Here is a 14,682-nt window from a genome sequence, read left to right on the forward strand (position 1 = left end):
TCATGATACAATCTTTCATTTTGCTGCCTTCATTTTGTTCTCCATGAAGCTGGGAAGACCTAGACTTGACAGTCTTTGTTGTTTTGTTTTTTTTTTTTTAATAGACTTTTTTGAGAGCAATGTTAGATTCACAGTAAAACCAAGAGGAGATACAGAGAATTCCCATGATCCTGCCTTCACACGTGCACAGCCTCCCAGGCATCAGCGTCTCCCACCCTGGGGTGCTTTTGTTTCAGTTACTGAACCCACTGTGAACCCGGGGTCCACAGTTCACCTCAGGGCTCACTCTTGCAATTGCTTACTCTGGGGGTTTGGACACACGTGAAGTGACATGTATCCATCACTAGAGTTTCCTACAGACTAACTTACCCTGCCCGAAAAATCCCATCTCATCCAAACCCCCTGTGCTCCACCCATTTGCTCCCTCCATCCAGCCCTCAGCAACCCCTGAGCCCCACGTTTCCCCCGTACCCTGGTTGTCCTCCTCAGTGACTGTTCACTCAGTTAAGTCTCATCTTCTGCTCTGGCTCATTCTTTCCAAAATCAAAAACTCTTTGGAAATTGCTGGATTTTCAGATTGCCGTCGTTGCCTGAAAAACTTCCTAAGACCCTCGGGGCCTTGAGAGGGGCAGTCACCACCCAAGTTTAGGAAAACAAAGACCTGTACTGATGGCCATCCTGGAATAGTGTAACCTGTCCTGATTTCTTCCTTTCTCTTCTTATATTTATTTCCCAACTTCTTACACCCTATGTAGTGGGAAGATTGGCCTGACTTGCCTACTTCACTCTTACTAGATATTCTTTCTCCCATCACAGAAAGAATACTAAGTGACCGCCTACTGTGTGCCAAGCGCTGGATCTCAGCATTTGTTTTCTCACTGAATTCTCATGGGACAGAGAGGTCATAGTGTCTGTACGTGGTAATGAACCTGCCTACCACTTTGGTGAGGCCTGAGGGAGCTAGTCTGGGAGATACTGGACAATTACCCAGCTCCCCTGCACCCAAAGCCTGTTGTCTCTTTATGACCCCTATAGGCAGCTCTTTAAAACTTCTGTCTTCAGGTCCACCAGACACCATCCTGGGTTTCCATTCACAGAAAAACCCCCTTCCAGCCCTGCTGGATGCTACCTGCACCCATGTTGTTCAGAGCCCATTGGAATTAACTCACCACCGCCCTTGATAATGTCATCTTGTGCTGGTCCAGCTCTGGCTTCCAGAAGTGGCCACTGTCTGATAGCAACACTGTCAACACAGCTGTCTTAGTTTTTGTTGCCCCGGGAGTAGACACTGGGGCAGGAGTGCAAACTATCTCTTTGGGAGGTGATGTCCTGAAACACCAGCAAGGGTGAGGGGACACAGTCATTGCACTCAGAATCGTCTAGACAGCCACCGCTGTGGGCACAGGAGCCCTCTCCTACCAGGGAAACTCCAGGAGCTATGGAGGCTCATTCCTCAATCCTCCTGGAAGCAGCAGAGCCGAGGTGTTTATGCATCCACCTACATCAGTCATTGTTGGGGACTTGCTCCCAAGGGGACTAGTTCCCCAGCATATTTGGCCGCTGCGCAGGTGAATGAAGGACTCTGGTTGCCAGAGTAAGTTCTCAGGCACAGAAATGGAGGTGCAGAATCTGGCACGAGCCTGGCAAACACAGAAGAAAGGGTGCCAGCGACTGTCGGTGTCTCTTCAGATTAACTCATCTCCTCTGGTCTCTGCCTCTTTGTCAGACAAGTTAGCAGTAAAGGCAAGTGGTCACGTGGGCTTCCGTTAAGCAGGCACATCTGATATTTAGATTCACCATTTGTCAAGCTTTGCTCTCAATGACTTCCATACCCAGAGAGGAGCTGGGCATGGCCACCATGCCATCCCAAACCTAGGGCAGTCATTCTGGAAGGTACATCCCTCGGGCCTTGAGACTCCCTCTTCTATGGTGCAAGGTCCATCATATCCTCCCTGCACAGCCTTTGCTGTGTGGACCCTAAGTGCCTGGAGATGGCGTGGGCTCCAGAGGCACATTCCTGGGAGTGGGGGTTATCCTTGTTCAGGCTCATGTCTTCCTGCCACTGCAAGTTTTCACCTTTGCACCTGTATCAATGCCATGTGGTATTTCCATGTCATCTGGCTTCTCCCTGAAGTGGTTGTTAAATGCAGCCAAAAATGCTCTCAGTTATAAGCACTCAGCACACTCAAAACACAGTGAGAGTTGGGTGGCCACGCTCCTTTGACACTTGACCCAAGTCACCTGAAGTGGGGCTGGCCTCCCCAACTGCCCTCCAAAACTGTGGGTAGCAGAATCGAGTTGCGCACATAAGGAAAGACTCACCTCTTTTGCACATCCAGCCATGGAGAAGTTGCCTTCTCTTGCTCTTTGTGGCAATTAAAAATAATTTAGTAGGGGGAGAGAATGAGATGTGCTCTTTTGAAAGCATTTTTCATAATTGATTGAGTTTGTACTCATAAGGCTACTGTTGGGTCGAGGTCCTAGAATGACAGCCTCCATCAGTGAGTGACCCGTACTGTGGGAAGTCAGGTACATTCGCTCTGGGCTCACCTGTCTGAGCCAGTGATTCTTTGTGACTGTCGTATAATTATACCTCAAGTAGTTCGTGGTGTCCTGAGATCTGTAAGAAATCCAACCCAGCAGGCAAGCGAGTTTTTATGAAAGCCACTGGTGCTGAGGGGCAAGTCCAGGTGTAAAAGAAGAGTGATGTTCCAGGCAGGACTGAGGTGGTCCAGACAAGGCTGAGGTAGTTCGGGAGGGCTGATGGGAGGGGAAATGATTTGAATGGGTACATGATGGATGAGTAGATTAAGGAAATGCTGGTGGAAAAAGAAGGTCAATAATTTTAGGCTCATCCAGGTACAGTAAGGAAACCATTTCACTGGAGTGGAGGGATTATAGGAAATATAAGCTTACTGGAGCCCAGCCAAGTAAATAGGACTTTGTCTCAAGTGGGATGGGTGTTTCTATATGCAAAAAGAGCCCAGGGACACTGCAGTCACAGAGCCTGTTAAGAAGCAAAATGCTTCCTAAGGAAAGAAAAGAGGACAGAATGGGGACATGAAAAGTGACACAGTGGGAGGTGCAGGTAGCACCTGCATTTCTGCATTCCACCTGTGTGGAATCTCAGGCCTGTATTTCTAATGATGTGACTCTACACTGGTCACAATCTCTCTCTAAAGCCCAAATTCCCTCATCCTTGAAAAGAGAATAATAATACCTGTCCAAAGTCATAATGGCTAAGGTTATATGGAGCATTGTGTACACAGGGCCTGAAGTGGGGCTGGCCTCCCCAACTGCCCTCCAAAACTGTGGGTAGCAGAATCGAGTTGAGCACATAAGGAAAGACTCACCTTTTTTGCACATCCAGCCATGGAGAAGTTACCTTCTCTTGCTCTTTGTGGCAAGAGCCCAACCAGCGTGGGGGACCATTACAAGCCTTGGGGTATTAGTGTGGAGCCACTTCACACCAACTTGCAAGAGCCAGTTGCTGCCTCTCTTCCCAACTCCAAACTCAGTGGCATCAAGAATAACCTGGAATTGACCACAGTGGAAATATTTTCACCATGGCAATGGGCAAGTGCTATTGACCTGGGCTGCTTTTTTCCCTCCAGGAACCAGACATTAAACCTTTACCAGTGCACATCTGGCAGGAGAAAAGGAAAATAAGGCTAGAGGTGCAAAATGAGCAGGTGGGCTCCTGTGTCCTTTAGCCCACACCCATGTAAGGTGTTTCATTTTTATTTTGTTCATTTGTCTGTTTTAATCTGGAAGAGTCCTGGCTTTCTGTGCTGATTCTCTGCACCTTCCTTCCATTGCTGAGCAGTTTGGAGACTCAGGGTTTTGGGGTGGGAGCAGGGGGATGAGGGTTCAATGCCATTTTACTAAAAACACTTACCAACGAAAGTCTAGTTTTAACATAGAAGCTTAAGATTTCCCCCCAGCTTTTATTCAGCAGCAACGGATTAAATCACTGACTTGATTTTACTACACTGGGGTTCTACTGAGGAAGGCCAAGTTCCTAAATCATGGGCCTGACAGGAGCCGTATTTCTGAGCCCAGAGCCAAGCTGTGACCTTCTAGTTTCACAGTAACTGGAACTGGGTGACATACATAATAAAGGGAGTACATAGAGCATTTTTAAAATATGAAATGATACCGAAATCACATCGAGGTGTCAGTCTGAAACCAGTTCCCAGAACCAAGGTGATCAATCTTTTCTCCTGTCTTGTGAAGCTGATGTGAAAAGCACAATGACTTTCACTTGGCGGAGGATTTTGAAATATCTAGACTTGAGCACATTCCTTAGGCCCACGCCCAGCCTCCACCTACAGTTTCATCTGCGCAACCACCCAGTAAGATTTTAGCATCTCCAGTTTATACATAGGGAAGAAAAACCTTCCTTTGTGGTACCCTTCCAGTGACCCACAGATCTCATGCACTGGCCCAGATTAGACTGTGGCCCGTCTGACCAGCCTCTGCTCTACCCACTTCCCCCAAGTCACTTCCCAGGTGGGGGAAGTGAGTCAGGCTCCTCCCTGACTCACCAGCTCACCCTGGTCTGCTATGCCTCAAATGTTTCTCCACTGTATCTCCCCTTGATGGTCCCCTTTCCATTTAGGTCTCAACTGCCATCTCCTCTGAGAGCTTTTCTGGGTCCTGCTCACTAAAGAAGCCCTCAGCCCTCACCAGACACTAGTCACACCCTAAACTACTAGCCAACATGATACCTTTCAGCGCATGTGTCATACTCCAAAGTTAGAGTGTTGTCTGTTCACATGTTTGCTTATGTTCTCTTTCCTTCTTCTGTCATCTGCGCTATATACAAGAGTGTCCACTGCATAGTAGCCGTACAGTGAGTAGTGAAAAAATGGGAGGATGGATGGATGGATTTGAACCCATGAATGCGTGGAAGGAAGAATACATGGATTAAGATGAATGTGTGGCTATGGATATGTGGATGGATAAATGGATGCATGGATAGATCAAAGGAAGTATACATGGATAAATGCCTAGACACATAGGTAGAGGGAGGGAGGGAGAAGCAGGTAGGCGGTTGGATGGGTGGATGGAATTGAACAAGCACAAATTGGCCTTGAAGACTCCTTCCTAGTTCAAGCCTCCTAGGATTACATTGGAGCTCTTCTCCCATAGTTTGGGAAGCACTCATTCAATTGTCTCCACTAACATTTGGGAAGAAGATTGTAAATCCACGTTGTCCCTGTCTCTCCACCACTCCGGGCCAGTGTGGTGCCTCCCTTAGACAAAGTGGGGGCTCAGTGCCCCATCCTGGCCTGATTGACCCCCCATCCCACTTGCTCACAGGTGGGTACTTGTCCAACATCACTACCTTTCAAACAGGACTGCAAAGTCTCTGTGGAAATAACAATGGAACAGTCTGCTCACACAGTCTGGTTGGCAACTGGGTATTAAATCCAAACCAAGAAGTCGACCTATCCTGTAGGAAAGCACAGGCCCAGCACCATCAGGAAATTAAATGACAACAAAGAAATGGGCCAAACAGTCAAGTTTGGGAGCAGCTCTAACGACTAATTTCTAATGAGAGTTTCAAAACACTAATTTTCCAGAGCAGAAAATCAAGTTGTGCTCATTTATAACCCGTCATTGGCAATGAGTCAGCGGATATTTCTTCCTGTGTTGTCAGTTAACTTTCTGAGCCCGTCAGAATACAAAGTAGAATGGTCGGGCCATAAATCAGTTCTTTGGGAGCTGATAAATGGTTATTGTACAAATACTGCATTTGCATTGGATCTGGAGACATCAATCTACTTCTCGTGATCTTACTTTAAAAAAATTATCCCCCTGAAGTCAGAGTGAGCAATTTATATAGGCATTCTTTCCTGGCTGTTTATTTTTCTCACCTTTAATGACTGCCTTTTCACCATCTGCACTTACACTATGTTGTAAAATGTCACAAAGCATGTAGAAAAAAACTACCAGGACTTCAGTTGGAGAAAATCTCCCCAGAAATCATTTCATAATCTTTTGCACATCCTTGAATAATGATCACTTTGGTAAAGACTGTCATAATTTATTAGAATAAGAAGGAACCTGAGACACCATCATTTGGCATGCCCTTCATTTTACAGATGGGGAAACTGAGGCCCAAGCATGAAAATAATATAACGAGCCAAGTTTGTGACAGGATCAGGGCTTCCCTTTGGGTTCACGAGAAATGAGGATTCTCGATCTCATGAAGAAACAGCTAGAATCTTCACGGATACGAATAAGTGAAAGATTCAATCAAAGGCAATGGGGGGATTGATAGAAAGGTGATTGCTCCTCATTCATTCCTTCTTCATTCATTTATTCATTCCTAACTCATTCATTTTTCATTAATTGACTCATGGTTTTTATCCTTGACCCATCTGCTGCCGTCATTACAACTATGACTATGCTGTCGATGACACTCAGATTATCTCTTTGGCTCAGCCTATTTCATTCAAGCAAAAGTGAAAGGACACCAAAATAGTTCTGTCATGTTTGGCCCTCTGTAGTTCAATAGTAGAATACTTTGAAGGCCATCATGGAAGGGCATTTGGTTTTAGGGTTTTTTTTTTCTCCTTAATTACCCTGGAATCCATGGGGAACTCACATCCTGAAAGGTGTTTTTATTCTAACAGTTTTATTGAGACATAATCTGCACGCCATAGCATCCACCCATTTAAAACATATACTTCAGGGCCTCCCCGGTGGCGCAGCGGTTGAGCATTGGGTTGCGAAGCTGCCCACGGCCTCTGCGGCGCCGGTTCGATCCCCGGCTGCTCCCCTGCCACTGGAGGAGGGTCCCACATGGCGCGCAGACCTCTCCTGCCACCCGCTGCTCCCCTCAGCAGTGTGCTTCGGTCCTTCTGCCTGCTCTGCTCCCCGCTCTGGCTCTGGTGAATTCTCTCACCCTCCCGCACTTCTGACTGTACCCAGTGCATGTATAAACAAAACAAACAAACAACCAAACAAATAAATAAATAAAACATGCCTCTATTAAAAAAATAAATAAATAAATGAGAAAAATAAATAAATAAATAAAACATATACTTCAGTGATTTTTAGTCTATTCACAGAGTTGTGCAACCGTCACCCCAAACATTATCACCACACCACAGAGAAACCGCATCCCCCTTAGCATCACCTCTGTCCCCTCTCCCCACTGCCAGAGGCAGCCACTCCTCCGTGTTCTCTCTCTATGGACTTGCCTCATCTGGACTTATGGACACAGTCATACCACGTGTCGTTTCCACAAAGACTCACAGTCCCACCATAGAAAGACACGAATGTGGAAACATAGCCTCTTACCATCTCAAAAAAAGACACATTCATCATTCTATTTTCCTCTCAACTTTAAAATGTTCAAATGTACAGAAATATTGGAAGACCTACAGTGAACACCCACCCATTCACTCCTCACCTAGATTCTACCATGAACATTTCATGCGACCAGCCTTATCACAAAACCACCCATCTGTACCCTGGACCACCACATTCATGGGGGTGCTCAGGGAGCAACTTCCAACCTACTCAGATGCAGAAGGAAAGACTACAGGCATACTGGCTGCTTTATTTATTCAGCAACTACCTGCTACACTTCCACTGTGAGCAGGCCCTACCTGGGCCCCGAGCACAGCAGTGAAGGAGACCTGGGCCTCTGATGGAACTTACATTCCAGCAGGGAGAGGGGCGGTAAATAAGCAGTGCACACACAGCCCACAGTCGGGGGCTGATGGAGTCCAACCTATTCCCACAGGAAAATAGACAGCATGGCGGGACAGAGATTCGCTAGGAGACACGGTGCTAGGTGGTCTGGTTGGCAGGCAGGTGCCACTTGAACTGAGGTCTGAAGGACAATGATGAAGCAGCCAGGCAAGGGGTGGGGGTAGAATCGCCCACAGAAACCAATGTCAGCTACAACAAAGACTGGGAGGACGATGGACCTGCAGGGTTTCATGTATGGAGAGCAGGATGAGTTGGTGATGGGGAGGGAAGCAAGCAGAAATAGCTAGAGGCTTGGATATGCAGGCTGTGTCTTGTCTCTATGGCAACAGATCTGTGCCCTACACACCTGACCACAGCAAGGCACCAGCACACCTGCCTCCCAGGTGGACAGGGCATATATCTGTCCTCACAGAGCCCTGCAGATCCCCAGGGATGTCCACGCCTTGAAATTCTGTAGGTCTTCCTTCATTTACTACTTTTAATTTATTTTATTGAAGTCACACAGTGCTATATGTGTATGAGTTTTAGGTGTGCGTCATTGACAATCAGCATGTGCATCTGCTCATGAGCTTCATGAGCTAATTCCATACTTCACCTTCTGGTTGTCTCCTTTGCCCGATTTATCCTCCACTCTCCCAGCTCCTCGTGGTTACTTCCTTCTGGTAACCATTAGTTGGTCTCATAGTCCAAACATTTCCTTTTGATTTATTTCATTAATACATATTTGTTGGCTCTGTATCCCACAAATGAGAGCATACGGTGTTTGCCTTTCTCTGCCTGACTTATTTCGCCAAGCATAACTCCCTCTTCTGCTTTTCACACATTAATGTTTTGTTCATTCACCCACCCACCGGTTCTGCTCACCCACTGTTGACTAAAGCCTGCAACGGACCAGACGTGTGAATAGGCACTGGACGTAGGGAGAGAAGAAGGCAACCCCACCCTGGCATTCACCACCTAGGATGCCAGGCCCAACAGCAGATGACAAGCACTTGGTGAAAAGTGAGCACCAGAAAGGCAGGGCCTCCCACTTGTCTCTGCCACCTCCCCAGTCCCCAACAGAGAGTTGGATGCAGAGCAAGTATTCAAAACAGATGTACTGACTGAGTGTATGAAATCAGTACCCTGGGCTGTGAGTGTGGCCCTGGGTGCTGCCTGGGGGCAAACCGCCAGCCCTTCCTGCACAGCCACGGCAAAACCTCCCGTCTGGGGCCTGGCTGCCCTAGACCCTGACCCTGGCTAAGAACACTGGAAATGTGCTCTGGGCTGAGTCACTCCACATGAAGCCCAGTCTCTTGGCTCCCACACACCCTGCAGCTCTCCCGGTAGCCCAGCCTCCAGAAGGTGAGGGTCTGCGATCTCTGAGCTTAGACTCCACTGGAGGGAGAAGGCCCAGTGCAGCTGTGATGAGAACCACCTCTGCTCAGCAGCTGGCCAGGGCATGTTCACTGACCTTCAAAGTATCATTCAGGGCTCAGCCATCTCTCTCACCGCGGTCCCCATGCCAGCCGGCCCCTTTATCGGCCTCTTCCGAGAAGCTCCCATACCTCTCTGTTCAGGTTGTTCTGAGCTGGGCTCAAAGACTCAGGTGCCAGAGCAAAGGCCACCATATGTTGATTAATCATCCAATAGAAGTAAACAAGAAGAAACACAGTGGGAAGGGGGAGCGGGTGTGGTGGATTAACTTCCCCAGGCTCATCTTCCAAAGGCCGGTTTGCTCGCCCAGTGAGTATGCTTCCTCATACTAGGCTCCCATGACACCACCATGCCACCAGCTCCGGTGGGCAACAGCTGAACTTGACCTGTAAGCCATACAGCCCGAGACCTGGGCAGGGCAGCCCTGCCCTGGCCCATATGCTGCAGAGAGGCTTGCCCTTTCCAAGTTCTCAAATACCAAGACTTATTTCACCTCATCTGGCTTTTCAATCTTGTGATAAGTGCCAGTAGAAAAGTTTGGTAATCCACTGACCAAATGGGAATGATAAAGAGTAGCCTCACCAGCCAGAGGCTGTGGGCCTGAGAGCACCCACAGGCATGCAGGGGAGGAAGTTAGAGAGACTGCTTTCATTTAGAGTTGGCACCCCCAGTGGCTGTCAGGAGCTCAGGCCCCCATGCTGCACCCCATGCCGCCTCCTTGCTTGCAGCTGTTCCTTAACATGCCCTGGAAATCCTGTCTCCGAGCACCAGCTTCCACCTGCCCTGGCCCAGCAGAGGCGCGTCCAGGACTAGGGCAGGGCTCATGAGCATGGGAACAGGCAGGCCCATTGTGACTGAAACGCTCCACAAAGTTGAACCATGGGAGTGGCCCCACACCCCCTCCCTGTGCCCTAGAATTTGAGGAGGGTCCCTGAGGAGCCAGTTGAAACTGTCCTTCCCAGGTCTCTCTCTGCACAGCTCCTCTTGTCCGCATCACTGGTTGTGGCATTTCTCTACCCCGGGGAAGTTCTTTCTGTTGTTGAGTCTGCTTTCTTGGGTTCTGGGTCCCTGAAAGAAGGAGACAGCGTGGCTCCCAGGCTTGAGTCCAGCCCCGAGCCATGATAGGCTGTGGCTGTCTCACGGAATGAGTGTTCTAGAATTCACTGGTCCTTCCCTCTCTGTTGTGTCAAAAGATTTGGAATCATCCTTTCCTTTACACTCAGAGCCACAGCTGCTTGAGCTATTTTAAAACACTGCATTTCCTTCAGATGGGAATTCTATAACTTTCGAGTTGCTTTTAAGTAAAGTGGTTGATTTGAATCACCCAGGCAGGTATTTCATACAGCATGGGGGCCCGTTGGGCTGAAATTAAGTGGAGAGCTAAGCACACACCTGCTGTTTCCTTTCTTCCCCGTGGTTTTCAGGGTTGTTGCTCCCTTCAGGAGGAATGTAAAATTACTCTATATTTCCCCCCAGGCTCTGTCTTTTCTCTCCTTAAGGACTCCTCTTTGAAAATGACTTGCACTTGGCCTTTTGTGGGTCAGGAAAAAAATAAAATAAAAAGAGCTTTCCCTCCACTATGTGACATCGGCCCAGAAACTTCTGCTGGTGCCGGGATAGTGTTTGTTCTAGATAGGTCTCTCTAACTGGAGTGTGATAACCACAAAGCCCCAGGGAACCAAGACCAGCTTCCTCCAACCTCCCCCAACCCCAACTCCAAGCCCTCTCCATGCTGCTTGTGTGAACAGGCAACTATCATCTTCTCTTCTCACCCATTACAGCTATTCTAATATACCGGGAGGGCACAGGCAGCCCAAAGATACCAAATTTTTTTTTTCCAAATGGATGAGTCAATACAATTTATCGAATGGTTCAGCTTCTCCAAATAATCCTCCATGTCCTGTATCTCTAACAGAAAATCTCTAAACACGTATACTGCATATACATATATATAGTTATAGCTGAAATATCTAGACAGATCGCTCCTTAGCTAAGGTAATCTGATGTATAGTAGAGTCTGTACTTGCATATATGCCTATATCTATCCCACGATGTATATAGACGTATATGTGCTCCATTATATTGCACTGATCACGTAGCTCATTGGCGCTGGCAGCACTGTATTGCTCTGTAGCATGGTGATGTCTAAAGTAAAAGAAGGCTCTCTCACCCATGTGGTTAAAGGTATCTGTGCTGAACAAACACAGATCGTACATCACAGAAAGAAAGTGAACCCCAGATGCTTGCAGAAGGGACTTGTAAACCTTTGTGTCTCCCTCTCCTGCTCCCACCAGTTGCTCAGTGACCCCCGCCCCCCGAGGGCCGAACCCACAGCCCTGGCTCTGGAGCCCTTCCTGGTCAACACCTGGTCCTGGCCTCTTGCCTGGCAGCTTCCTTCAGCTCGGCTCAGCTGTGGTCCACTGGGAAGAGTGAACCTACTTCTCAGGAGGCACACAGGCCCCTGTCCCACTTCCCCACACTGTCTGATCCTGCGAATCAGGCTGCCCACGCTGACGCCCAGAAGAGGCCTATCCCGGCAGGCACTCAAGCAGTTCTCGTGAAGCTGCATTACCGAATGAAATGAGTCTTGTTTTTTAATTTGATTTTTCTTCCCCTATAACAAGCAAAGTTCACATTACAGATAAATTGCCCGGAAATTCCAATTTAATAAGGCATATGCATTTTTCAGGCCTCCAAGCATGGAAAACATCTTGCACGCTGGTATTTTTATACCAAAAGGTTTATTAAAAAGACAGCTTTGGAAATGCCAAAAATTTACATAGAGCGCCTGACCAGTTGTTCAAAAGGGCTGATTTGACAAAAAGGCCCATCAGCCAGGAGGTGGAAGAGCAGGCTTGCTGGTGGTCACGAGCGGTTCTTCCCTCCGGAGTAGAAAGCTCCTGGTCGGGAAGGATCTCCTTCATTGGGGGTCTTCCACCCACTCTTGGTTTGGATTACGTGAGTGCACGGTAGCCCAGAGCTGGGCACATCCATGAGTGCATGGAGAGCCTTGTCCTTCTCCGTCCAGAGCCTTGCTTCTGAGTGGAAGCATGAACTGGCGTCAGGGATATCTGGGTGCAAACTCACCTCCCTAAAGTCCCCAGTGGGAGGGGTGCCAAATAAGATAAGCTAATAGAGGGAAACAAAGGGTCCTGTGAAAACACAATCAAATAGCACAGCCATGGCTAGCTGCTTATTTTTCAAGGAACGAAAATAGTGAAATGCTGGCAGGAAGTCTGCAAGTCTCTGCTCTTGCTGGGAACATGACGTGCGCCAGCTGGATGCACTGGGCGCTGTCTCAGGAGACAGCTCCCCACTTAGTGTCTGTGAGCTGCTCGCCGACTGTGACTACTCCATATTCAAGGGCAGGAGCCAACATGTTCACCACATGCGAAACCGCAGCAGCCCAAGACCAAAACCTCGACGAGAGCATTATTTCTTTGCCAACGTAAAAAGCTAGATTATGTCATTCTGTTTTCATTTATATTTTAAACCCTGAGTTGAGTAATTAGGGGGGAAAAATTATGGTCCATTTCAACTTCTCATTATTTGAAATATGTTGAACAACCACAAATCATTCCTGGACAAACAGTGAATTTGCCACCAGATGAGAGGAGAAACAAGTGCTGCCTTTCCTTGTGTTTTCTGTTTCCGTGACTGTCCTGACTGAAAGAGAAGAGATGAGTCGACTTTCATGGGCCAGAGGCTCAGCTGGGCCACAGACTGGAGCCGGGAAAGTCAACCGCCTAGAACCCAGCACAGCTGGGTTCACTTCCAGCTCCACCCCTTCCGGCTGTGCTGCGTCTGACAAGTTGCTAAGCCTCTCTGAATCGTGTTTATTGCTCTTTTAAACCAAGGATGACAACAGCCTCATCAGTTTGTTGGGAGTAACCAAAGCCAGTGTTCAGAACATAGTAGACACAAGAAGCATTCTGTAGTTACAGCCAACCTCAACCTCCTCCCGACACCAGGAGGCTTGGGGTGTGGTGAAGGCACGTTATGCTCAAACAGGCATTTTAATCTATGTCTGTGCCCAAAGGACCTCGAGGGGGTGGGATTAGTTTTTTCTGGGGACCTCATCTGGTTGACCGACAGAAAACACTTCAACCAGGCCTTAGGGGACAGCAGGACTTTGCCAGGCAGAAGAGGGAATTACCACCAAAATGAAAGTCAGGTATTTTTTAAGTTGTTCATTCTCGTGAGCAACACATTTCTTCTGTGTTGAAGAAATATGGGAAAGAAATTGAGGTGGCACAGGGTGTGGGAAAACCCATGTTAGCTTCGCTCATTCTCTCCATCTGTTCCCCAGCACTGTTTTACTCCAGAATGTTCTTCATTCCAGGGCTCACTGAGTCTGTATTTCAGAAACACTCCAGGGGATAATGTGGATCATGTAAAACAAGGGTCAGTGGACTGGACCAGCGGGCACAGTTTACTCACCCACTCAGTGACCATCCGCTGAGCGATGTGCGTGCTAAAAGCATAGCCCGTGACAGCCGCCCTTGCTCTCGAGGAGCTGGCCCTCTGGGGACTGTCTCTGTTCTCCTCATGTTCATTCACATGTTCTCTCTTCCGGGTTTGTCCATCTGCTCATCCTCTGATGGCAGCTCACCCGTCCTTCTCAGCGCAGACACGGCATCCTCGGAGAGGCCCCTGGGATCCCCTCCATCAGAGGCACTGACTTCTTCCCCCCACGCATCCTTCCTGGCATGCAGACAAGGTGTGCATCCAGGGCATTGGAAAAGCAACAACAGACAAGGACTCAGGAGCCTGGCTCTGTGAGGACTGGGCCAAGAAGCGCTCCCTCCTCGCAGCTGGTCTTGAGCAGCAAGGACGCGGTGAAAGCAGTGATGGAGCAGGCCCAGAGCTGGTGGTCAGCCAGGCTCTGCATGAACAGCTGTAGGGGAATGATGCTTTTGGATTTGCAGTAAGAGTGTCTGCACCTAGCTTGGGAGCCTCTCTTGACTCTATTTTGAATGTGATCTGACATGGATGGACGTTCTTTTCCAGATATTCTGTCTACAAGGACCCAGCAGGCTGGTTGAACATCAACCCCATCAATGGCACCGTGGACACCACTGCGGTGCTGGACCGGGAGTCCCCATTTGTCCACAACAGCGTGTACACGGCCCTCTTCCTGGCAATCGACAGTGGTGAGTCATTTTGAAAATGCCACCAAATGTGTACTTTTTGGTTATAAATATATTTTTGCATTTCTTCTGATATACCCAGGGGTGTTCTTGAGAAGAACATAAGCATGGGGGTGTGGGCAGGGGAAACAAATGCTTAAATACACACAATAAGTTGGTAACACCCCAAGTTCTGGAAGTTGTGGGACCTGGTGAGATGAGTCATGTCCATTTGGAGTTCAGAGGAGGGAGCTCACCGTGCTCCATCTGGACAGGCCCTGAGGCTAGAAAACCACGTTGGTGGCCTCCTCTTGGTGTGCACCTCCCATGTGCAGAAAGGGGCCTTCTACTTAATGCAAGATGATAAAAAGTCCCAGAAGACGTTGCCCAGTCTGATCACTGCAAC

At 48.4% G+C, this 14,682-nt stretch overlaps 1 protein-coding gene across 1 annotated transcript in view; it reads left to right on the top strand.

Annotated features, from left to right (window-relative positions):
* CDH13 (cadherin 13) overlaps nt 1-14,682 on the top strand; it is a gene marked incomplete at both ends in the record, with an annotated part of 945,642 nt that overhangs the window by 913,101 nt on the left and 17,859 nt on the right. The window contains one exon of the mRNA XM_084256718.1: nt 14,158-14,300. Coding sequence (XP_084112844.1) covers nt 14,158-14,300 — 143 coding nt within the window. The remainder of the gene's footprint in view (nt 1-14,157; nt 14,301-14,682) is intronic.

The sequence above is a fragment of the Talpa europaea genome (assembly GCF_964194135.1).
Source record: "Talpa europaea genome assembly, chromosome: 16".
NCBI lineage: Eukaryota > Metazoa > Chordata > Mammalia > Eulipotyphla > Talpidae > Talpa > Talpa europaea.